This window comes from Phyllostomus hastatus, unplaced genomic scaffold (assembly GCF_019186645.2).
Source record: "Phyllostomus hastatus isolate PE091 unplaced genomic scaffold, TTU_PhHast_1.1 phas_contig_80, whole genome shotgun sequence".
Taxonomy (NCBI): domain Eukaryota; kingdom Metazoa; phylum Chordata; class Mammalia; order Chiroptera; family Phyllostomidae; genus Phyllostomus; species Phyllostomus hastatus.
The window spans coordinates 7,355,122-7,380,224 of NW_025333960.1; the positions used below are offsets into that span (position 1 = coordinate 7,355,122).

At 40.6% G+C, this 25,103-nt stretch overlaps 1 protein-coding gene across 1 annotated transcript in view; it reads left to right on the forward strand.

The window, feature by feature from the left end:
- The first annotated feature begins 3,545 nt into the window (after positions 1–3,545).
- Positions 3,546–25,103, forward strand: part of PIEZO2 (piezo type mechanosensitive ion channel component 2) — a 503,470-nt gene continuing 481,912 nt past the window's right edge. The window contains exon 1 of the mRNA XM_045850410.1: positions 3,546–4,405. Within this exon, the coding sequence (XP_045706366.1) occupies positions 4,342–4,405 (64 nt within the window). The 5' untranslated portion in view covers positions 3,546–4,341. The remainder of the gene's footprint in view (positions 4,406–25,103) is intronic.

Genomic DNA, 25,103 nt, shown 5'->3' on the forward strand with positions numbered 1-25,103 from the left:
TTTCAAGTATAAGAGCCAACAACTAGGTGGCTCCTAACTAAAATCACCTCTAAGCAAATATTGCTACTCATAAATGAAAACATAGAAATATATATTCTAAGAATATTATATTAGTGTATATGTCACCAATGCTAGAAGATATCCTCAAGCTGGCAAGAGTCACCACAGTCTCTACAGACTAGATGGCACCGATGGATTTTGGCAGATTTCAATGGGAGAAGAAAATGCCAGGTTGACAAATTTTTATTCCTTTGGGAAATTCTTTATAACCAAAACTCAGACACTTAGGAAAACATCTATCACCCAACTGTGCCACAATTTTTAAACATATTATAAAGAGCCAGTGTATGTGTCTTTCTGGATGTAAGAGCAGGCTGCTGTGCTTCAGCATTACAGCTTCAGAAATGTAGAACCAGTGCTTGTTTTCAAGTGATAACAACAATGACAGCTGCTAATATTTACTGAATTATGACTATGCACCTGGCACTTCTTTAAGCACTCTATAAATTATCTGTAGTTGCACAGAACTCCATATTAGATAGGTTTGATTACTTTCTTCAACTTACAGAGGAAGAATCCAAGGCACTAAAATGTCAATAGTGATCAAGAGAAGCCATCGTTGTCCTTGTAGATGCAGAGAGATACATTCTAAATGCTGCTTAATTCACTACCCCTGCTAAATCTGTGGTTGTGTAATTTAGGTACTCATGAAATATCAATATGACATGTTTATGAGTATCTATGTATTTTTTTCCTGAAGCATTTTCTACCTCATACCATATTTCAGACAAGATCATGCTCAGATTGAGGATGAAGGTCACAAGACATGCAAGACTGCTAAAAATGGGACCAATATCCTAGTGGGCTGGACAGTCCTTAAAAACAAATCTGTCTAGACACCTAATGCTGCTCATCAGATTAGGGAAATTTTAGTGTAAAACAGCCCTTATAAAACAGCATGTCACTGGCTACTGATATGCATGCTTGTGTTGACCCCAGTATAAAAATAGTTCCAGAAAGATATTTGTTTTGGTGATGCTAGTTTTGAAAAACAATGGCATGTTGCCTGAATGGTGATATATAAATGAGGACAGTAGTTCTCTATTCTGACAAAAAGTTCCCCACGTGACTATGATATGCAGCCAAGATGGAGACCCCTATGTAGATATAGTCTGAATAATTGAAACACCTCCTTCAGTACATGTGTTGGTAAAACTAAGAAGTAAGATCCAGGTGTTAAAAATCTCTAAAAAACTAAGGAGTTAAGTTGTTGACATATAATGTGGCAGAGGAGGCAAAAAGGGGTAGGTTGTAAGATAACCTATCTTCTGTGTCTTCCACTTAGGCATCCAAGATAGTTATTTTGAAGAAATCTAGGCAGTTGTTAATATGGGAAATCTACTGAGAATATGACGATATATTCAGAAAAAACTGAGGACTTCATGTGATGATGCAATATTATTTAAAATTGGGGGCAGGGGAGCTTTGGCAGCTCTTAATTAGGTCCCCACAACAAGTTGTTTGGGAGAGAGAACACCACCTATAAACATCAAAATGTTAGACTCCAGGGAAGGTGGGTGCAGATTTATGTCAGGCTTCTATAAAACACAAAACTTTTATTGATAGTGGTCAATAATTTGCTGATAATTTAAGTTTCTATCATCCCTAGTCCTACTGTTGGGGTTGTGATTATGTTTGGGGCTTAGTGTCTAAGCTTCTCGAGGACTCCAGGACACATAGATTATCTAAGTTTCAAGGTATGTCTACAAGATTTCACTGCCTCCAATCTTTAAAATAAATGGTTCACAGTTTATTTGTCATTCTCAGAGAATTTGCAAAGGCATGAGGTCAAAACACAAGCTTACTATATTTTAAAAAAGGGAGATTAACACATAGAACTGTGAACTCTGAGGTAAAAAGATACCTATGAAGAAGGGTTCCTGGTGGCTAATTGGACTCAAATTTTTTTAAAAAAGAAGAAAGCAAACAAAGCCTAACAGCTATTTCTGTACAGGGGCTTCTCAAACAAACTGCAGTACACAGAGAAACCTGTGCTGAACTGCCTGCACTGTTTCTGCCATCTGAGCCAGCCCTCATAAAGGAGTTCCTGGAATCCTAATTCAACCTATGGGACTGAGACTCTACCCATACAATCAGAGCTGCAGAGTTCCCACCAATCAGAGCAGCATCAGAACAATGTCTTTTGGACCAATCAAACTGTGAGGATTTGGAGTCTTCATTTGCATGAGACTGATCAGGGACCGGGGGTTGGGACTTCTGGACCTCTATCCAAAACAAACAGCTTCTCCTCACCCCACTTTCCCATTCTATTGAAGACTGCTTCTCCCTGGCTGAGTTGAAACACCGAACACCACATCCCAAATTGGGGATTCTTACCTGGGTGGAATTGGTGCCAATGACTATCCATTGACAGAATCAAGGTTTGCCCACTGTTCATTAGCAGACTTTCATAGTCTCAGACCAGTACAAGGCCAGAATGCTGGTGCAAGATGGAAATCAAAAACTTTCTCTGTTCTCTTGATTCAAATGCCAGTTTTGAATGGTCCTCTCTACAAACGGAAAGATTTGCATTCTGGTCCTGAGGATCCCACCCATGCTTCAGTACAACTCACCTACTGTTGAATAATCATGAAATAAGGGACCCAAGAACATTGACCTCTCCCAACTAGAACCAGATTTCTCTAGGTGAGGGGAGAGGGGGAGAGAGAGAGAGAGAGAGAGAGAGAGAGAGAGAGAGAGAGAGAGAGAGAGAGATGGAGAGAGAGGAGGAGGTAATTAGGAGAAATGGCAAACTAAATGCTTTTTCCCCAGAGCCATGTCAAACAACAAAACAATCTAAGGCAAGAGCAAGATTCCCCTAACTGTACAAAGTGGATGCACATCTGAACATTGGTGCCCATTCTTGGAGAGACCTGGGATTTCCCAGAGCCCATTCGGAGTTCAGATACAAGATTAAAGATGGACAGGGTCACTGCTCTGATTCTACTCTTCCTAATCAATACATATGGGTAAGTGCGGCTGTAGCTCTAGTGACAGCCCTTCAAAGTTGTTACTCTCGTGCTGCGCCTGTGCATTTTTCTTGGAGCATTAAACGGTTCCCTGGGTTTGGGTAAGCTCAGGGGTGCGCCTAGGGGACAGAGTGCCAAGATGTGCACCTTCTGGGTCTGCAGGCTGACAGGACCAGGCACAGTTGCGGGAGCGATCGGCGGTGAAAGACGCTGATGGGGGCAAGCGAAAGTGTCAAGTTCACGGGACTGGAGAGTCCCAGCCTCTCCCTACGCGTCCGCGCGCCTCGGTTGGAGACTCGCCTTCCGCGCCCACTAACTGCGCCTGCCTCTGTAGCCGCGCAGGGGCGGGCTCCCCTGCACGCCGGCTCCAGAGCCGTGGTCCCATTGGCCCTAGGGCACGCCAGTTCCTGAGAGAGGCCCCGAAAGTTTCATTGAAGGTGGAGAAGTGCGCGCCCGCCGGGTAGATGGGGCTGCGCCACCCGGGCGAGGCTGCACCACGGAGGACCGGGGCGCGCTGGCATCTGGGAGGCTTTGGGTTATTTTATTTTTTTTAATTGAACACGTGGAGGAAGAAGTTGGAGCCTGACTCACTCCTTGTGAGCTTTCGTCTCGATTTCTGCCCACGCTTGCACAGTTCTTTTCTGGTGACAGAGGGATGGTTCTACACGCCTGGCAGGTCCCACCCAGGTCTCTCCAACACGAAACTAGGAGGCGCAGAGGCTGAGCCACACCGCAGCCCCGGGATCCGTCGCAGCGCTGCTCTGGGGGGCCTGCGGGCAGCTCCCTGAGCCCGGGACCAGGGTCGCGCAGCAGGCAGCGTCGGCAGAGGGCTGGGGCCTGGCTGCCGAGGCTCGAAGGCTTCAGAGGAGATTCCGAGAAGACAAACACTCCTGCTGTCCCTGAGCGACGCCCAGGGAGCCAAGCAAAAGCATAGCACTTCCTTCTTGCCCCCTTCCCTCGCCGCGCTGCCTTCCAGGACCCTCCCAAAGTGCCTCTGCGCTCAGGACTCTGGTCTGGGATCAGCCGCTGAAGAAGCTGCTGCCGCTGGCCTGGGCAGACTACACTTCATGGACCGGCTGTGGGGGGTCGGGCATCTGGTTAGGGGGCTATCTAACCAGAGCAGAGTGAGGGTCGTCTGAGAGTGCCGTGAGCGCGCCCTCGAGGCAAACAGCGCGGCGGCTCCCGCCAAGCCGATGCCCGGAAGGCTGCGAGACGCTGGCAACAGGAGGCCCTAGATGGGCATGGGCCTGGCACCACGGTTTTAGGGACCCTCGAGCCTCGCCTCTCTGCTCGGAGTCGCCGGACTGTCGAGATGGCCTCGGAAGTGGTGTGTGGGCTCATTTTCAGGTTGCTGCTCCCCATCTGCCTGACAGTAGGTGAGTGCGGTCCACTCACGGCGGTTACTTGGGAGGGTGAAGAGGGAGCCCAGGGATGGGGGCGGGCTTCTGAGCAATCCAAAATTAAGGGTTCTAGTATTCGGAGATTCGGTTCGGGAAGTCCGAGCCGCTGTCCCAGGGCCCGCAGCGTCAGACGCGCGCTGTCCGGAGTGCAAGAGCCCGGGCTTTCTCACTTTCTGCTCTGGGGCGTAGGATCGTGGGCTGTTTTTAACCATCCAGTTGCAGAGTCCGGGAGACTGGATAGACATGTGCTCCAGACTGTGCTGCATTGTCACATGAAATTTCTTTCACGGAGTGTGCACACTGGTACACAAAAGATGCGGATCTGGTTGGAAAGCAGTTGTAGACCTCCTTACCAGGTGCAGTGAAGGATCATACTAGAGTCCCCTCCTCCCCCGTCCCCGTCCCCAGCCGCACCTAGCACACGGTGCCTCCAGAAGGTACCGAGTCCATCTCTCCCCTATACCCAGATCTGTGACAGAAGTAATACAGGAAAACAGTGCCCTGTTGCTTACGTTGACTTCCACAAAATCCCCTCCAACAAAAGTGCTGGATGATGACACTACAGACTATGGGAACCCAGTCCCACCCAATGAGCAGCCGCCCTGCCAGGTTTTTAAAAGCTTCGAAAACGGGACTGCTTCTCCCTAGGACTGGCAAGGGTTAAGCGAGAGTCATAAAAGAGCTTCGAGGACTCTCAGTCAAGGATTCCACTTGTTCTGTAGGGCTGGCAGAGAGTTACAAGCAACTGGGTGTGGGTTTAAAGACACTGGCTATGTGCTTGAGTGAGAGATCATGCATTTCCCCTCTAAAGGGTGGTGACTGTTAGATTGGATCCTACTCCAAAGGATTACTAACAGTTCCTTACTTTCCTTTTTCCCTCATCAGGTCTAGAAAACAGAACTTTTTACCAAGTAGCAATTGCATTTACAAAAACAGCATGGCCTTTGCAGAAAAGGCCACCATTTTGCTTTTGCCAGAGTGTGAGGGCTCAACATCACACCTGTGTTGTTTTAGTTGTGCAAGTAATCAATTGAAAGAACGGTTCTGTCATGTTATGTGAGGATTGATTCCAGCTACCGGGAGGACTTTATAGTCTGTATTAATCGCGAGGAAGTGAAGTGTTTGGGGGACGTTCAGCGCAAAAAAAAAACAAAAAAAACGATGGAAAACCCGAGAAGGCTCCCAGGTAGGAAACAGTCTGTGACATAGTAGGATGCTCCCGCAGCCTGAAAGGCCAGCGCACAAGTGTTGGCCTTGGCCTCTAGTGGACCATTTGTTTCCAGGCAGGACCATTTTGCCAGAATCTCTGCCCTTAATAATCACTCATGTAGATGAGGAGTGCAGTTTTCAGGAAGAGTTGAAGTGGACCTCTCTGCCAGATGGTTTAAGTTTCAAGAAAAAGGCTTTGGAAAGCGATAGTAGAAAACAGGGCCAGACTACCTCTGGTTCTTTGGTCCTGTCAAGGTCTGGGGACCGTCTGCATATCGGTGTGTTCCTGACACATTTACTATATGCCGAAAGGAAGCCTGTCCCTGCCCGAGTTAACACGGGACTTTCGGTGTGAGGCCGATTTGTAGTTGTCAGTGCCAACAGGGGAAGATGCCTGGGGAGTGTCACTAGAATCAGAAAGCACTCTCTTCTCCTCTCCGCAGCCCCTCCACCCACTCCTCACCTCCCACAAACCTTTTCTCTCCTCTCCTTCCTCTCTGTTACCCTTATCTTCCCTTTCTCGTCTGGTCGCAGCTTGGGGTAACTGTAGGAAGGATTAGGCTTGTGGTTACCTACTGACATCTCGGTCCACTCTGTGGCTTGCATACTTACTAGAGTAAAAGAACAAACGGATTTACCCTCTGATTGCCAGCGACCATGCGATGAGTTTAGGCTCCTGAATTTCGCCCGCCTGGATGCTCCACAGCCGCCGGTTTGGGGGCCCTATCATTCTGACTAATGATTGGTGGTCTACACCTCAAAGTCCTTCTTCAGTAGGACAGTGGAGTTCTGCCCTGGAAGGGACTGGGAGTGCAGCACTCCCAGCTCAGGTGCCCTGAGGCACGATGCTTGGTCTGGCGGCTCCGAGCGGCCCGGAGGGAGGCTCCCAGAGGTGCTGGGCGTATCAGACACCACTGTCCGGCAAATGGGGTCCGGACTAGGTCCAGCCCTTTCCCCCACCGCCAGCGCCCTAGCTTCATCCTGGGCCCCACTGTGGGCCCCGTGCAGTTTTCACACAGGCAGGCTGGCGCCAAAGAGTAGGCTCGTTCCGCGCACGTGTGCTCCACGGTCCAACGTTCCTGGACCTGCTTCCAGGAACTCAAAGACGACAGATTCCGCCCACTGGCAGGAGTGGTCCGCCCATGACTATCCTGGACCACCTTTCCTTTCTAACTAATGTCTCTGGATTTCCAGGTGTCTTCCGAGCGAGCGCAGAGAGGTTAACCTAACTCAGAGTTTGTGAGCGTGTTTGTGTTTGCGCGCAAGCTCACGCTTTGTGGTGGGTTATTTGCCAGGCTGTTATCTCCAGGCTATTGGGCGGTGGAGGCCCCCTGCGGAGTCTAGAGCTTGTCCCCTTCACCCCCACACCTACCCAATCCCTCACCGCCTTGTGGGAAGCTGACCTAGGAAAAGGTGAAGGACTGGGACCTCGAACTAACTTCGCTCCCCGACTGTAAGAGAGGGGAGCTCCTGAGAGAACCAGAGAACTTACCCCCTCACCCATCTCCTCACTTGTTGGTTACTTCTTGAAAAAGACAACCCACTTACTATGATCAATGATGCCTTCTAATCATTGTCCTTGAAGGGAGGAAAGGGGGCTGGGTAGGGTTGGCCTGATTTGAGCATTCATTTATAGAGGAAGTGTATATTTTCAAGGTTATTGGAGGGTTTTCAGGTCTGCCTATGGCTTACTCCCCAGGTGGTACTAAATCAAATAGTCAGGTTTTCCTAATATCTCAGGCACGGAGAGTGCAATGATCTGTTTGCCATTAGAATTGATTTTTATATTTTAACCATCTATTTTTATATCTGGGCAAGGCAGTCTTCAAAAACAACACTTTGAAGAAGCTTATGTATTTCACTTTAAACCTGTTTGTCTAATATCATTGTTGAAAAATTTCTGCAGAGATTCTCTAGCCTTTTCACCTAAAGATGAATGCTAAAAATTAACTGCTACTGTGTTTAATCTGATACTCAAGATGTCTTTTCTTTTTCCCCTGTAAAAGAAATTTACAGAAATGTGATAAGTGACTGCAGGCTTCTATTATGCTGATGTTATGATGCTCCTAAGCGTTAAAAGCCTGGCAAAATCACAATATAATATAATGCTATTTGCCATTCAAATGAAAATCCAGTGACAGATTTTCCCACATGAAAAGAGACTGAAAAATCTAAAGATCTTCTAAATTATGTGTGATTACTTAGGTTGCCATTCTGACATTTTCCTTCAAATAATATATGGGAAAAAAACAGACAAACTTTTTTTTATAATATCATGGAATCCTTAGTTAATTATAATGATATCTAATCATGGTTGAGCTTTAAAACTATTTTACATATATTTTATTTTAGCATGATTCCACTGTCCTACCCATATGTACATGCATGGTTTGAGTCTATTTCTGGGAATGGATTGGGCATATTTTTTATTTGCATGCTCCTGACCCATTCATTCATCTTGCCTAATATTGCTTGCAGTTCCTTTAATGTGTTTCCTGGAAGAGCTGACTTAACCATTTTTGGGGGAGGGGAGGGAAGTTGGGTTTAGACAGATTGGTACAGGAGGGGCAGAGTCACTGTGGCATCAACAGCTTATGCTTTCCCCTAAATAAAGTGACCAGAATTTAGGAAAGAATAGAGCACAACAGGAGATTGTAGCAAGAAAAGAATCAACCAACTCACTAGTACTCTGAGGGAAAAAAATCACACTTGGAGAATAGTGTAAATCCAAGAAGAATCTCTAACATTCCCTTTAGAGATAGTTGGATTAAAATTTGAGCAAGAATATAGAGCCACTTTTGAAGTATGTACGGGTATGGCTATGTAAACATCATTTTCTCTGTATTGAATAACATATTTTCTTCTATGTAACATCTGTCATTTTGGAATCACACTTACATACACCTCAAGAATTTCAAGTGGAGCCTGACCGGAGTTTTGAGTCTCCCCTCTTTCTCTGCTGTGGCTCTCAGGGTTAGGAGCTTTCAGTTAACTGAAGGATGAACTCACAATATTTAAAGTCACTCTATTTTCTGTCAACCTTCTTGGCTTTATAAAGATAGATCATATTTATTACTTTCTGAAAATTAAAAAGTGAAAAGAATTAGAAATTTGTAGTCAAGTTTTAAAATAAAATACTTCATAAACAGAGATGGGTACCAGATCATTTTGTCACCTGGGCAGTGGAAGGTGGAGCCTTGTGTCCACCCTGCCATGAATATGTTGCTTAATAGGCACTGTGTGCTTGCTCATAGTCAGAGGTAAGTAGGATGCTTTCAATTTTACCTTTGGGTGAGTGTTCCTACAGAACATACAATTTTTGTTTGCCTTTCAATAGAGTGGTGACATTTTCTGAATCACCTGCTATTTTTTAATTCTTTTTTTGCTGTGTTGGTAGGTACAAATATGCATTAAATTAGGGTATTGTAGATGCACATAGTTAAGCATTTTGTATACAAATTTTATCTGTGACTTGGCAATTTAAGTGACCTCTGTTCACATCCAGGCTCTGCCCTTTACTGTGTGATCATAGAGTTGTTTTCATTGTTTCTCTTTTTCTGTCTGTAAACAGGAGATATTAACATCTTTTTTAGATGGTTGTGAAATAGTGCACACTACACATATTATATAATGCCTGGCACTCTGTGGATACTCAAAATGGCAGGTACTACTATTAAACTTACAAAGATGAGTAGAAGAGCAGGGATGCTTGAAGAACGTGTTAGTAAAAATTAGCAAACTAATAAGCACTAACATGAATCATGAAGAGACTGATACAGCAATTTAGTGCCTTCCTAGAGCCAAATTATGCTATTGAAAATTGGTGTGCATGTGGAAGGAGGATTTTTAATTATTAGGATTTTTTATTAGTTTTACTCATTCTATGTATCCGCAGTTGCATTCTAATAATATTAGATAATATGTTCTCCCTAGAACTATACTGCCAATGTTTACTTTGGTCTTTCTGATACTATACTGTAATTTTCATAGTTTTTATTCAATATTATTTTATTTACTCATTTATCTATTTTCTCATGGCATTTTCCTTTTAGATCCTATGCTATTATTAGTTAGCTGTATATTAAGTTACATAATTGTGGGGGGGACTCCACCTGCAGAGGCCCCCCGCCCCAGCCTCCATGGATGAGAATAAGTCTACCAAAATGTGATCAGCTTGGGGAAGAAATGTGGCCAATCTCTCAAAGGAAAAGGGCCAAGAGGCTTTTCCTCAATGGGCTTTTATTGGGTTCAGTTAGCACAGGAATACAGGTAAAGCTCATCAGTCATTGTCAGGCAGTAATGATCAAACAATAGATAACATACAAAGAACTACAAGGGCTTATTCTGAGTCAGGGTCTATAAACTAAAGGGCTAGAAAATTTTGGGAATCAACTCACATACTGCTCAGACCCTTATCAGAAAATTGAGAGCATTCTTAGCAAAGCAGTTTTCACAGGATTTTATGTATTCTTTCTTAGGCTTGATTGCCCCAGGGAACCCACCCTTTCCAGCACAGGGCTGCACTGCCCTCTGTCATTGTTTCAGGCTTAAGTCAGGCAGGGGAAGTAAGACAGCCAAGAGATTGGAAGACTTCTTGCAGATAGAATGAGTACTCAGGCTGTGTCAAAGCTGAGGGGCAAGGGTCCATCACCACCTTTTTCTATAGCCCCCAAAGTCCTTCCCTAGGGGTCCCTTCCTGACTGTGCCTGTCTTAGGTCATCCCTCCCTTGAGGAATCTTACCCATAACTGGCTAATCAGTCATCTGCCCAGGGCCAACCAGGATGAAGTAAAAGGGGGCAGAGGCAGCACTCCTGCCAAGAAGATAAGCTTTGTCTCCTTAGCAGCTTATAGTCCCAAGGTCTCTCAATCAGCCTTAGCCATGGGGGGATTACAGCTTCTGAAACCAGGTGGGGCAGTTCCCAACACATAATAACACAAATATATTATATTTTTTCCATAACTTTTTAAGAGAACTTAGAATTGTGTAAGTGGACCTAGGTATTTAAGAACAATCAATTAAGAACAATATGATATAGTCTCTACAGTAAAACATTAAACTTCATCAGATTTGTAGATTTAAACAATTGCTTCATGGACAAGGAATCAAGTAAACAAAATAAAGTAAATATTTCCTTGAAGTAGGGATAAACACAAATATTTGGGAAAATATTTTGCTGTGAGAGATAAGCCTCATATAGGCCTCACATGCACCAGACCCCCTACTTGGCCTTTCAGACCCATCAGGATGGGGCAGGATCAATAAAGGATGAAGACACCTGAAGCCACGTATCTGAAATATCTGTAGAAAGAGTGCATCAGGCATACAGCTATTTAACAGTTTCATGATTTTTGAATTGTCCAATAATTATCCAATGGGCATAGACCATTTAGCTAAATGTTTTTTAAAATTTAAGAGTAATAACATACAATTTTACATTTTTATTTTGAGTGGATTTTTGTAAAATATCTATAGTTATCTTATCTTCTACCTACAACCTTCTCTGGTGTGCTCAGTGCAAACTTTCCCTCTGCTCTTTACCTGCACACTTACAGTGGTATTCTTGGTGCCACTGCTTCTTGGGCGCAGGTGCTATCCAAATCAAGTACATCATTCATGGACAATCCTCTAGGTTCGCCATTGCTCTTTCATCTTGGTCAATAGAAGTGTTGCCCTGGGTTCACATCCTGTGTGTCCTGCAGTGTTGGCAAACCTCAAGCCTACTCCTTGGCTTCTTTACATCCTCCCTGTGTGCTGAGCCAGATGTACTTTCCACTGTTTAAAGCTCTCCAGAATCTATTCTGCAGTTCAGAGTATTTGGGGCTTTTCCCTGTGTCAGTTATATTCCAGCTTCAGTCAAGGCAGGGATTGCTGCAACCAGCCTAGCAAATTTGTATTCTTTTTTATAAAGATTTTATTTATTTATTTTTAGAGAGGGAAGGGAGAGAGAGAGAGAGAGAGAGAGAGAGAGAGAGAGAGAGAGAGAGAGAAACATCAATGTGCGGTTGTTGGGGGCAGTGGCCTGCAACCCAGGTATGTGGCCTGACTGGGAATTGAACCTGCAACACTTCAATTCGCAGCCCGTGCTCAATCCACTGAGCTATGCCAGCTAGGGCTGCAAATTTGTATTCTTGTCCTGGCAGCAAGTAAATTCTTTTCTCCAGTTGATAGATGACTCTTTCAGCCAGTTCTAATCAAAGATAATCCTGTTTTTCACAAGTTCTCTTTTTAATATAAATTTCTCAGCATAATGAGGATTAGGTAAAATAAATTTTGTATCTCTCACATGATAGTCAAGCTGTAGGTGCATCAAAGCTGGCATACTTACTGTGTTCTATGAAGTTGCCCATGGAGGCCATCATTGTTCTACTATCTTGCAAGGGTTGCATTCATGGCTGTGGTTCAAGACAGCCTGTTCCCAGATTCACAGTGAGCTGAAGGATGGAGGAAGCAAACACAGAAGGGGCATTGCTTCCTCATCCTCTAAGGACACAACCTGGAAGTTGCATTAATCAGTTTTGCTCATATCTCATTAGTCTGTATTTAATAATATTATTCACCTACCTAATTGAAAGGGAAGCTGAGAAATATCACTTTTATTTTGTCTGGTAATGTACTCAGCTAAAAACAGGGGAAGTGATAAAATGTTACAGTCACAAAGAAAGAAAGAATGGATATTAGCATACCAATACTATTCTATGCCTCCTGTAGACTGAAAACTTAATGTGTCTTGTGGACACAGATAATTTTTCTACTCCCGTTATCTCCACTTTACTTATCTACTCCTATAACTAGATGCAACTACCAACAGGTTCCTAAATGTGATATACAAACTGTGATTCATAAAGAGGTACACTGCACTCCAGAATAACTGCATGAGTTTTCCAATTTACACAAACAGAAATCCAGGGTATATATGTGGGAATGGCTGTTAAGGGTGTGGGACAATTGTGGAAGGAGTATGAAGTTGGATCAGGCTGAATTTATTGGTATAGGACCACTAGACAGAGACTATGTATTCACTGTTATAGCTTGAGTGGTTAGAAAGAGCTCTAACAGTTTGGTTGTTAGGCTGAAACATGGACCAAAAGGTGACCCATGGTAAATGAAGTTAAAATGCCTGACCTGCCTTGGTGTACTATTGAGGAAATGATCCAAACGCTTAGGGAGAACGGAATGGTAGACTGGATTTACAGTGTGAGACCTGCTCACCCACCTTGGGAGGGTCTAGAGAACACCCCTTTCACCATGATTTTGAGAAATAAATTTGTGAGGGAAGTCTCAGAATGCTGGCTCTGCACTTGCTCTTCTCTGTTGGTCAGAAATTATAAGGGAATCTGTTGCCACTATACTAGAATCCCTTAAGTGTAATGAGGATATTTGGATCCCAGGTAGCAGGGGCCACCTAATGGCCCACCTAACTGCCAAAGGCCAGGTGGTTGTGGTTTCCACAAAGGACAGTGGAATCAAATCAATAGTCACAAGAGTCTGACTCCAAAAAGACCTATGACATTTAGCTTGTTAATCATGGTGTTCCTAGCAGTGAAATATATGGACAGCCCAGTAAATTCACACTTGATCTGTATGAGTAGAAGAGTTCCAGGTCAAGTGAACAAAAATTTGACTTGATTCACCAACACAAAGAGCCATTGCCCCTGAATCAATCCCGAGACTTCAGCCAGTTTACAGATCCAGAGACTTTGAACCTCAACCAGAGAAGAGGATCTACTTGCTACCAGGACAAGAATATGAACTCGTTAGGTTGATGGCCAATCATAGTACTGAAGGAGGCAGTGGCAACAATGGTTTGCCCTATTTGACTGAGCTAAGGCTGGAAAATAATTCACACTGAAAAAAGTCCCAAGTACTCTCTTCACTGGAGAAGAGCAGACTAGGTCACTTAGGAGGAACCCCACTATGCTGTCAATTGTTTCACTTACCCCACCCCATTTCTTTGACTAACAAGTCTCTTCATTTAAAATGTAAATACAGAGTCCAGCACAAATAATGCCTGTTTCATTTCATAGAAAAGTTTTATTATAAAATCATAAGCATGCAATTCTGTGACATAAGAATATGATACTCAAGCACACCATATGACATTTTAGGTGAAATGTTCAAATTGCTGCCCATCTCATGCAAGATCTTCACGTACCCTACCATCCACACTCAATGGTGTTACTTCTGCTGGACCCTGTATTTAAACCAAAAAAAGGATAAAAAAATTGTAAATATTTGTGGAAAGATGATAATTTCTTATCCACATGTTAGTATAAGTTAGTTCAGTAGCTTAATTTCCTCCTATCACCTAGGTAGGATAAAATGGACATTTTAACTGAATAGGGAGAGAGAGTTGTGAAAGGGTGAGTGTAGGGTAGGTATGGTCTAGATCCCAGGGATATTTTTTAGGGGGTCATACTATCATTGGGCATTTAGGAGCTTACTGAGAAGAGCTCTAATACCAAAGTAGCACATCTTTCTTGGGGCTAGCTCTATACACAGGCAACTGGACACAAATTTTTTTCTCTTCCTTTTTCCTGTTTTTGTATCAACATGGTTTATGACATCCAGCTGGAAATATACTGTTTTGATTAAAAACCCTGCTCTGAAGCCTGAATGGTTAGGTACAGGTCTTGGCCTATCATACTAGCTGTGTGATGAAGTTAGTTTTTCATCTCTTGTTACCCAGTTATTTCATCTGTAAAATGAGTTGGTAATAACAGTACCTAGTTCAGAGGGTTGTTGCCAGGCTCAGGTGACAGTGCTTGTAAAGTGCTTGGTGCAGTGCTTGACCCATTGCAAATAAACCTTAGGTCTAAATTTTAGGTCTAATTTTTAGTTCTAGAATCAGATTTTAGGCATTATAATTAGTTAAAGGCTAGTTTGAGGACCAGCTCATCAAGAGCAACATAGTTTCCATGAGCAGATAATTTGGAGTTCCAATCAACTTCCAAGTAAGCTTTCGAACACAATGTTGTAAATTGAGGACTGCCTGGTTCCCCTCTGTTCCCCTAATCAGTTTTGCTGGAAGGCTTCTGTGCCATTGTTCACTGTTACCCTTGAAACAATGGGACATCTCTCCTTCTTTAATTCTCCTTCTTAGGCAGAATGAATCACTTTATCTGTGTTCACCTGGCATTTGGTTCACATTATCACAGAGTTTTGTACTTAGTTACATGATTGTTCTCTTCCCTTCCAGATATCTGCAAATTCAGAGACCCTGTGTAATTCTTGATATCCATAGTACTAACTTATTGCCTAATATACATCTGATACAATCCAGCTTCTAAATCTCCAGGTTCCCCATCCATGGATTTAACCAACCCAGGACTGAAAATATTTGGGAAAAAAAAAGTCACATTGTTGCTGATGTGTACTATGTGGTTAGGTCTATAATGGTTGACTCTGTACTGAACACGTACAGAAATTTTTTTCTTGTCATTATTTCCTAAATAACACAGTATAACAGCTATTTACACAGAATTTACATTGTATTAGGTATGATAAGTAATGTAGACATGGTTAATAGTTTACAGGAGGATATATGTAGGTCATGTACAAACGCTTTGCCATTTTGTATAAGGGACATTAGCATCCTCACATTTTGGTGTGTGGGGGTGGGGGATGTCCTGGAACCAGTTCCCCTTGAGTACCAAAAAATAATTATTTAAATATATGTACAAATACATAAAATATATTGAATTGTAGGTTTTTCTGATTACAAAATTGAGTCCAATCATTACATTTTAGCTGTCCAACAAAGGCTATAATACACAATGAATGATGAAGAAATATTTGCCAACTGATGAATCAAGAAATTCATGAACTAAATGTTTTTTTCCCTTAAATATCTCTGAAGTGTGAAAATAGAGTTAGGTCTAGTGTCTTATACCTATTGGCTTTTATGTCTTTGAATATAAAATTCATACCAGCCTAATTTATATTCTCTTGACTTTCATAAATGTGAATTTTTGTCAGTATGGCAATTAATACCTTTTACTTGCTTTGCAGTAATGGAGAAAAAACCCATTTCATAGTGGTAAAGCTTGACTAACATCATCCTTGAAATGCATATTATTTTTTTAAAATGTTTTCAGTTCTCCTGGAACCATACAAATCGATCTGTTTTCCGTTGTGGTCAGATGTGCTAGGTCAGCAGTTTTGGCCACAGGTGCAGAGAAGGAGGAAGAATGTAGAACCTTAACAAGCCTATAAGTTTGAACTAAAGCTCAATGTAAATTAATTGTAGATATGCGCAGAACTGAGCAGTTCCTGCCCCTGCCATTTCTTCCCTCCTTCTGTATTCCCAGACTGTACCTGCCCGTTAGCAGCAGTCTGCTTTGATGTTGCCATGGGAATATATGCCCCTGCCAGAGACTATCAAAGCCTCTGCCTCACCGTCACCGTTCTCCTTTCCCCTCCTTTCTTTTATCCTTTTACTCCCCTTCCCCACCCCTCTTCTTCCTCTCTTCCTTTTACTCCTTTCTCCTTTCCCACTTCTCCTGCTTTCTTCTCCTTCCCCCCTCCTTCTCTTTCTCTTCCTTCTCTTATCCCCTTCTCGCTTCTCCTCCTTGTCCATCTTTGTAAAACTAAAGATTGGAGCTTGCCCACTCCTGGCTAATCCTGACTCTTGTTTGCTCTGTGGCTTGAAATCAGAGACGGGCTCACCACCCCAGTGCCTGCCAGAACAGAGGTGCTGTAGCACACAGCCTCTGGTGGGTTTCCTTGTTAGGGAGAAAGAATTAAAGGTCAGATTACAGGACTATGGGAGGAGGGATAGTAATAAAAGGCTTTTTTTTTTTTCTGGAGCAGTATTTTCCAGAAACCTCCAGCACCCTACAATTTTTCATTAGTAACCACAAACCTCTTTAGCAATAAATTTTAAAGCACCATCACCTTTGCTGTTGCATTGCCTTGGAGTCACATTGCATTTTTCACCTATGGTAGTATTGCCTAACAGCCCCCACCTTACCCACTAGGCTCAGCTTATAATCACTTTGGGCTATTTTCAATCATTAAAACCACCCTCCTAACATGCAATAATTTCCCACCATCAAGGTTATTTAAAAGGGATGTGGCACAGACCCAAAAGGTATTTCTTAAAGTGGATATAAAATATTTTGAGCAATTATCTATAGAATAAGGACATGTCTTCCCAAAGTTAGTACCTAGAAGAAAAGAAATTTCAGATATTAGTAATCTATTTCAATATAACCATAGTCAGATTTACATATTAAATCTAGTCTTGAAAAATATATTTAAATACAGTGCTGGTCTTCCAAAGAGAGCACAGTATGCTAGTCAAACAAACTTTGTTTAGAGTATCTTTGCAGATGATAATAATGACCATAAATTTGAATATGCAGATCATGCATTTTCTTAAAAAGAACATATTTGAAGTATGGTTTTAATAGTCTGTTGATTACTTTCTTTCAATCACTTCTTTTTGTTTTCCTCTGACTTTGACCAATTTTCTTGCCCTATCCCATTACACATTTCTCAGAATTCACTAAAATAACACAGTAATCTGAAACTGTTTCATAATGTGCCCAACCTTTCCTATCTTAAAACAGTAGTGGCTTTGTTTACTCCAACGTCAAAGAAAACTCATGTCTGTTTTCTTTTGTTGATTCATATCACTTTTGATATTATTGCTTTCTAGGTTGCTGTTTTGGCTATTGCTCAAGAGGATTTGGACAGCTTTTAATAATCTTATCTTTAAGATCTGGCCCACAACCCAGGCATGTGCCCTGACTCAGAATCAGACCACAGACTTTTTGGTTCTTAGGCTGGTGCTCAATCCGCTATGGCACACCCACTAAGGCTGCTATTATTATTATTATTATTACTATTTTTTCAAAGAGAGATATTTGCAGGTCTTTACAGTCTCTTTTCTCAGTGCTGAGCCCCAGGAACTGGTTTTCCTTGCTCTAGTCCTGCCTGGATCACTGTGCCCCCTCATTGCATGCTGTGTAAGGGATCTGAGCTCTGAGGGGTTCTTGTTTCCATGCTAACAATCAGGTGTTCACTAAAAACCTTTGTCATTTATTCACTTATTCTTTTGTGTTTATTCTTAGCAAAAATAATTAAATTGCAATTGCTTTGTAAGCACACCCATTATTCAACACCTCAGTTCTTTTATTTTTATTATTATTTTTATTTATTTATTTATTTTTAGAGAGGGAAGGGAGGGAGATAGAGAGAGAGAGAAACATCCATGTGCGGTTGCTGGGGGTCATGGCCTACAACCCAGGCATGTACCCTGACTGGGAATTGAACCTGCGATGCTTTGGTTCACAGCCCACGCTCAATCCACTGAGCTACGCCAGCCAGAGCAACACCTCAGTTCTTATGTCTTCTTGATATTGTTCCTTGAATGGGTCCAGAATTAACATTGGTTTGGGTTTGTTTTCAACATTTTTCTCTAGAGAATGTTAGGTATCTATCTGGCATAGGCTTACCTTAATATAAGGTATGATTGTCTCTCCTCAAGTACAGATTTAATGTTGATAGACAGAGTGACAGAGTTGACACCTAGGGCTGATTCCTCCCAGGCAAAAATGTAACATCCAAACAGTTTAGCACCTTCCTCCTTTTTGTGCTTAAGTAATTAACAGCTTCCATGACTTCTTATCTTCTCCTCCACAGGCTTCTAGGACTTTTCCAGAGGATTGAGGGGAAAAAAACATGGACTTTTGGGTTAATTAGACCAGGTTTCAAACTTTTGCTCAACTCCTCATCAATGATAAAATGAACACAAATTGAAGTTGCATAACTTCTCTGAGCTTCAGTTTTCCAAACTGAAAAAATGGCAAACATCACATCTATCTAAAAAATAATGACAAGTATTAAATGCAATAATGTAATCAGGCACCTAGCTGAGAGCTGACAAATTAAGGGCTAACTGAATATTCTGTTGCTCACCCCCTTACTCCTTCCTAGTGTTTGGGCCTCTTCTACTCAAATTGTCTTCTAAACACTGTACCCTGAATGTAGCTTTGGCTTCTATGGTTTCCAGCCTATGGATTGATAAGGAATCACAGGAATGTGTTATCAGCTCCATGTGTTTTCCTACAAGGACATCTGTTCTTAACTAGGAAATAAGCTGTTACCAGAAAAATAGAGATTCTGGGAATGGGACCTATGAGGATAAAATAAAACCAATTGTATTTCCATCCATGATGGTAAAATAAGTTTTCTGAGAAGTTCATGGTGTTTTAAATTCAATTATAATTTTTTAAAATGATCACTTAGTAAATTACACAAAGGGTAGGAAATAAGGTGGATCCATCTTAAGTAATGGTAGGTATAGATGGAGGTTGTTGAATAGTGAAGCATCTCAGATTTGCTTATTTAAGCAATGTTGATACAATAAGTAATACATAAAACTTATTTTTATATCTTATTAAATATCAAAGCCATGTATCTAATACTTGAGTTATATATTTCTTTTTTTTTCTTATTGTAATTTCAGACATTGAACTCAACAGCCATAAACCATCTACTTCTTTAAGTTTTGGAAATCTTAGTTTTCCTACCTAATTGTAACTTGTGATACTTGAATTTAGTAAGCCTTTTCCCAATTTGAGATTTAAGTGATACCACTCAGGTAATTTCATTAAAAATTGGTGGAATTGGGTAATTTCCTTTTCCTTTATGACCTAGTTCTAATTGAGTATGTTAGGTGTCAAACTAAGATCTAAAGGGTACTTTTTTAGGATTCTTTTAAGGATGATATATTTAGTTGGATGGACTTTATAACTGTAGCTTTCTGATTTAAATATTTTGAAAGAATTCTTTAAGAATGAATGATTTGGTGATAGTTGCTAGGTGTCTCAGATATAGAAAGTTTCTAAAATGGTATGAAAGACTACCATACTTTGCACAATTAAAAAAAGAAAAACTTCGAAGACACAATACAAATGTGATGCTATGCTCATCTATAATTTAAAAAATTAATAATATTTGAAATAAATGGAAAGACATTAGCAGAATAAATAAATAATTTTCAGTGTTAAATTAATTAAGTCTTATGTTCTAAGGATATTCTAATACCTTGAGGGTGTTAAGAACTTTTTCACATAATAATGTCAAAATTCCTACTAATAACATTTTAAGCTATGTGTCCCAGAAATGTCTAGTACCTGTGGATGATGGCCTATTCTATTTCATTTCAAATAATACAGTCAGAATGATCTGTATGATCATGAGTTATATGAGTTCTAATATTGTTGCTCTGAAGTCAAAATCTGCATTTGTTATTTCACTAGATATGTTAAACAGCCTTATAGTAAATTCCATGGCAGAATCCTCAGGCATATTGTAAATGTAGGATGCTGTTAATTTCCAGGAACAGATATTAAGGGTTTTAAGTCTCTTCTCAGATCTTCTGTGATGTCTTAAAATGAATGGAAAAGACTTGCTGAGTGCAGTTTGTTCTGAATTTATTAGCATTTGTATATGTGAGTTACCTATCAATCTATGTAGGAAAGTAATGGACAAATAAATGAAGTTGTGCTTTCAATATTTTATCAGTGTGGAAAATAATAATTTGTTAATTCAGATTTAATGCCTTAATTAGAATAACTGACACAATCAAGAAATTCAAACACCTTGCAAAAATCATACCCATTTTCATATGGTCATGGCTATTAATCTTGGTGGTTATATAGTGGGTCAAATCAAGGCAGATCTTAACTGTGTTTAAAATATAAAAAAATAAAATATAAAGTAATTTATGGGTACTTCTCACATTCTACTTCACCAGTTTTTAAAATTTTTCCTCCTTACTATCAATTTCATACTGTGTTCTGAAAAGTCACTACACAGAGTTAAATAGTCACCATTTTATTGGCAGCTGAGCATCTGGTATGGAGCCAGTCTACCTTGATCAGGTTCCAGCTCTGCAAAATGGAATCTGTGTGACATAGGGAAAGGCATTCAACTCTCTGAATCTCAGCTTTCCCATATGGAAAATGGAGATAATTATGGGATCTACCTAATAGGATTGTTAAGAGGATTAAACATAGAAGTGCCTGGCATATTTTAAACCTAACTATGTAAAATATCTAGAGTTTATTATATACCTTTTCTGTGGAAAACTTGAAGTACTTGAAACATGAGAAATTATTTTGAATAAGTGATTGACTTATTCACTCTTTTAATAAAATTTAATGTGTCTGCTTTATGCATGTGACTGTGGAGAATGCAAAAGAAACATGAGCTGAAGGAAAAACCACCTGGTCCTCAGTCCCAGGCATTTTGCATACATTATTGCTTATTCTTAAAATGCCTCTAAGTAGGTGTTAAATTTTATTTTATAGCTGAAAACACCATATTTTAGATAGTAACAGCTTTATGTTAAACTGAAGCAAAGATTCCAAAGATTCCAGCTCTCTTCTGCTCCCTACCCTGACTGTTTCTGACAGGCACAGGCCAGAGGTTACTTATAGTATATGGTGTATAGTGTATAGTGTAGGTATGTGGTATAGTGTATAGTGTGGGGTGGTGGCCACAACACAGTGTCTCCATTGGTATTGTAGACCAGCTGGATTCTAGACAATGCCCTGTCATGTCCTAACTTTGTGATCCTGGGTAAGTCTCATCTTGAACTCTCAGCTAATGGAATATGGAGTTCCACTATCTACCCCAACTCTAGCCATAAGTGATTCAATTGCTCACAGGCAGAGTGGGAAATATTGCCCCGGTGATTTCAGGGGTGACCTTATGGCTCAGAGAGAAAGCTACTCATTAAATCATCTACTGCTCTTTCTTCCCCAAGAGGCTCTTTGAATTTTATAATGTAATCTCTATCATGAAACATTTTCATTTTACATAGACTTTCAATATCTTAATCTAGCATTTTTTGACAGTGAGATACTAAGAAAGAATTTCATGATTAGATTTTTTTTTAGGGTTGCTGGACTAAATAAATATAAATGTTCTTTTTCTTTATGGCAAGACTGTTCAGAGCTTAGTATGTAGTGCAAATTGTGAATTTCTAAGAATTTGTTATAACATACAGTGTTTTTAAACCTATGTGACCCTAGAACCCCTACTTGTTTCCCTGGGCACTGGTGTTCTAGGGAGCACCCAGTGGAAAATTCTGGAGGAACTTTGGACTAACTGGTAAACCAGTGAAAGAGTTTACTTGGGAATAAGAAGGCCTTTCAGAAGATCTCAAATCTCTTTTTTAGGTGTGGGCATGAAGCCAACTTTGACTGATGGTTACTGTCATACCTACTAGAGGACAGAACTAAAAGGGACTGTCATAAGGATGTAAAGTGCAACATAGGGAATATAATCAATAATATTGTAATAACTATGTATGGTGTTAGATGGCTACTAGATTTACCCAGCAATAACTTTGTAAGTTATATAAATGTCTAATTATGGCATTGTATACCTGAAATTAATGTTTAAAAATAACATATATTTTAAAAAATATGCCCTGGCTGGTGTAGTTCAGTGGATTGAGTGCAGGCTGCGAACCAAAGCATCTCAGGTTCGATTCCCAGTCAGGACACATGCCTGGGTTGCAGGCCAGGGTCCCCAGCAACCGCACATTGAGGTTTCTCTCTCTCTTTAGCTCCCTCTTTTCCCTCTCTAAAAATAAATAAATAAAATCTTTTAAAAAATATGATCATCCTTTTCTTATATATGTTTGCTTCCTTCTGTTTCTACCATCATTAAATTTAAAATCAAAGTGGTCAAAAGTAGAGAAACCACTTTAGAAACTAGATATTCCAGCTGTTGTAGAATACCTGCAAATAACCAGGTTATAAATACTACCAGATGTAGCAGCATGAAAGTAAAAAACCAACAAGGGTCTAAAGTAAGCTTGACCACTTCCTGAAGCACCCTCCTCATCTTCCCTGGACTAACCACTGTGATAGCCTCCTGAGAGTCTCCCTGCTTTGTATACCTGTACTACTACTTCTGCACATGGTGGCCATATTGATCTTCTGAATATTTAAGTCATCTGCTTTAAAAACCTCCAGCACTTTCTTGTGGACTTAAAAAACAAACACTAAATCTCTAACTTGGCCTATAAAGCCCATGGTTCCTACATCCTTTAACCACATCGGAATTATTTTTATTACTCGGATACAACTATTTTTGCTTTAACGCCTTTGCTCTTGCTGTTTGCTTTGAAGAGCAGCCTTCCCTCAGGTCTTAGAGTAAATGTTTCCCCTACGGACATCTTCCTATAGCACCTAACACTGCCACCCTTCACTCACTGCCACATCATGCTCTGTGATTATCTCAGGGTACTTATTACTATCTGGTTCATGTCAGTGAGTTTATTTATCATTATCAGCCTCCTACCCATTTGACTCTTCCCCTGTGCTCCAATTTCAGCATCTTGTACAGGGCCTTGCCTACAGTAAGCATACAACAATTCAATACATACATTAATGTTTACAAAACAACAATGGAAATGGTGTCATCATGTTCATTTATTCCTCTATTTATTTGTGTCTATTTCCTCATCTGTGAAATGGAGATAATAATAGCACCTGCTTTACATGGCAACTGGGGAATTTAAAAAATACATGTCTTTGAGCCCTGGCTGGTGTAGCTCAGTGGATTGAGCGTGGGCTGTGAACCAAAGTGTCGCAGGTTCAATTCCCAGTCAGGGCACATGCCTGGGTTGCAGGCCATGGCCCCCAGCAACCGCACATTGATGTTTCTCTCTCTCTCTTTCTCCCTCTCTTCCCTCTCTAAAAATAAATAAATAAACAAAATCTTAAAAAAAGACTTAAAAAAAGAGTGAAATTAAAAAAAATACATGTCTTTAAAGTGTTCACATTGTATCTAGCATATGATAAGTACTTAATAAATATAATTATTACAATGTTGATCTTTTGTTAATTAATTCAGTACTAATTTATTGGTTAAATAGTATGACTAGATTCTGTGAATACAAAAATATATATAAAGCATAGTTCCTGCCCTTGAGATTCTCCTTAAACTTCAGGTAACCCAGATTTGCTATAGTATTCGGAATGGAATATTGCTCATAGTGTTCATTTGATTATGTTGTGTCAGTAAGTATTTTGAATGATGGTGGGAAGTTACAAAGAAACTGAACCAAATGTAGGAAAAGGAGTTGCTGGTATGTGAACAGTGAATGGGACACTAAGATTAAAATGTCGTAATACTTGCCAGCTGAGAGCTAGCTCATCATCTACTGCAATGCAATGAGAATGAGATAAGTCCTAGAATAAGTTAAAGGACAAGAAGAATAGAGGATGGAGGAGAAGTAATTCCTGGCTAATAACAGACCTCTCCTCATCCCCAAGACCCATTTTCAGTAGCGATATAATAGATTAAACTGTGAATGAAAAAAACTTTGTGTTGACACTTCTGCAAATATTTACTTTAAAGCAGGGGGAAAAGACCTTAAACTGGAGAAACAAATCTCAACCGTGGAGTCTTATGCATGGTTTACCTTGCTGTAGGTCTTTTCTGAATAGAGAGAGGAGGCAGCAGGTCTCCCAGTTGATTCTGATGTTGTGAGGCCTGGCTGCCCAGCTGTTCCACTTGTATAGACTTAAAGCCAACATATTTGGCAGATAACTAGAGTTCTGCAGACTTTGGTGTGGGGCGAGAATCACACTCCATAGATAGAAGTCCATGCATTAGTATATGTGAATTACTCTATTTGTATTTCTCTTAGCTTAGCTTATCTCAGACATGCCTAGCCACTTCATACAATCAAGCTGATATAAAGCCAATCCTGGCAAAGACATCTAAACACTTCAGAAAAATTGGCAATGCTCAAAAAGAGGATCCCAATGTGCTATCAGCCAGGCTAACAGGTTGTCCTGTCTTGGGCTAAAGTCTTTTTCTTTGGTGTGGAGCCAGAGTTGTTTAATCTGGCTTTTAAATGATTTTCTTTCCTTGTTTGTGGTTATAATAGGACTTCATTAAACCATAAAGCTCTCCCCTAAAGGGTAATCCTGTATTTAGAATGGAATGTGTCTTGGTTTCCTCAGAAATGTTGAGGAGACAATGCAATATCTTAATGAAGTGTTCTAGTTTTTTAGCACTAAACATGACTTCTCTCAGCTTAAACAAAGATGCAGTTGTGTATGTGATAGGAATAACTTCCTTCCTCAAGTATCTTGAGATGATTTCCAAAGTTAAATTTTAAAATTTCTGAAATGCCACATTCATCACTGCAAGTGCTGTAACAATGCTGATGACTTAATAACTCTCCTTTTCCATCATACATATTGTAGCTTATAAAGCATGTTCATGTACTTTTTGCATTATCAGTTTAAGAAGAACAAACTGTGGTATTCTTGTTCATTTTAGTATTCACACCATCTCTGACCTTGGATACCTGGCAGATAGAGTACTCACTATATATGTATGTATGCATACATATGTATGTATACATATATATAGGTATTTCATTTAATACTTGCAAATGCTCTGTGAATTAGGTATTACTATCT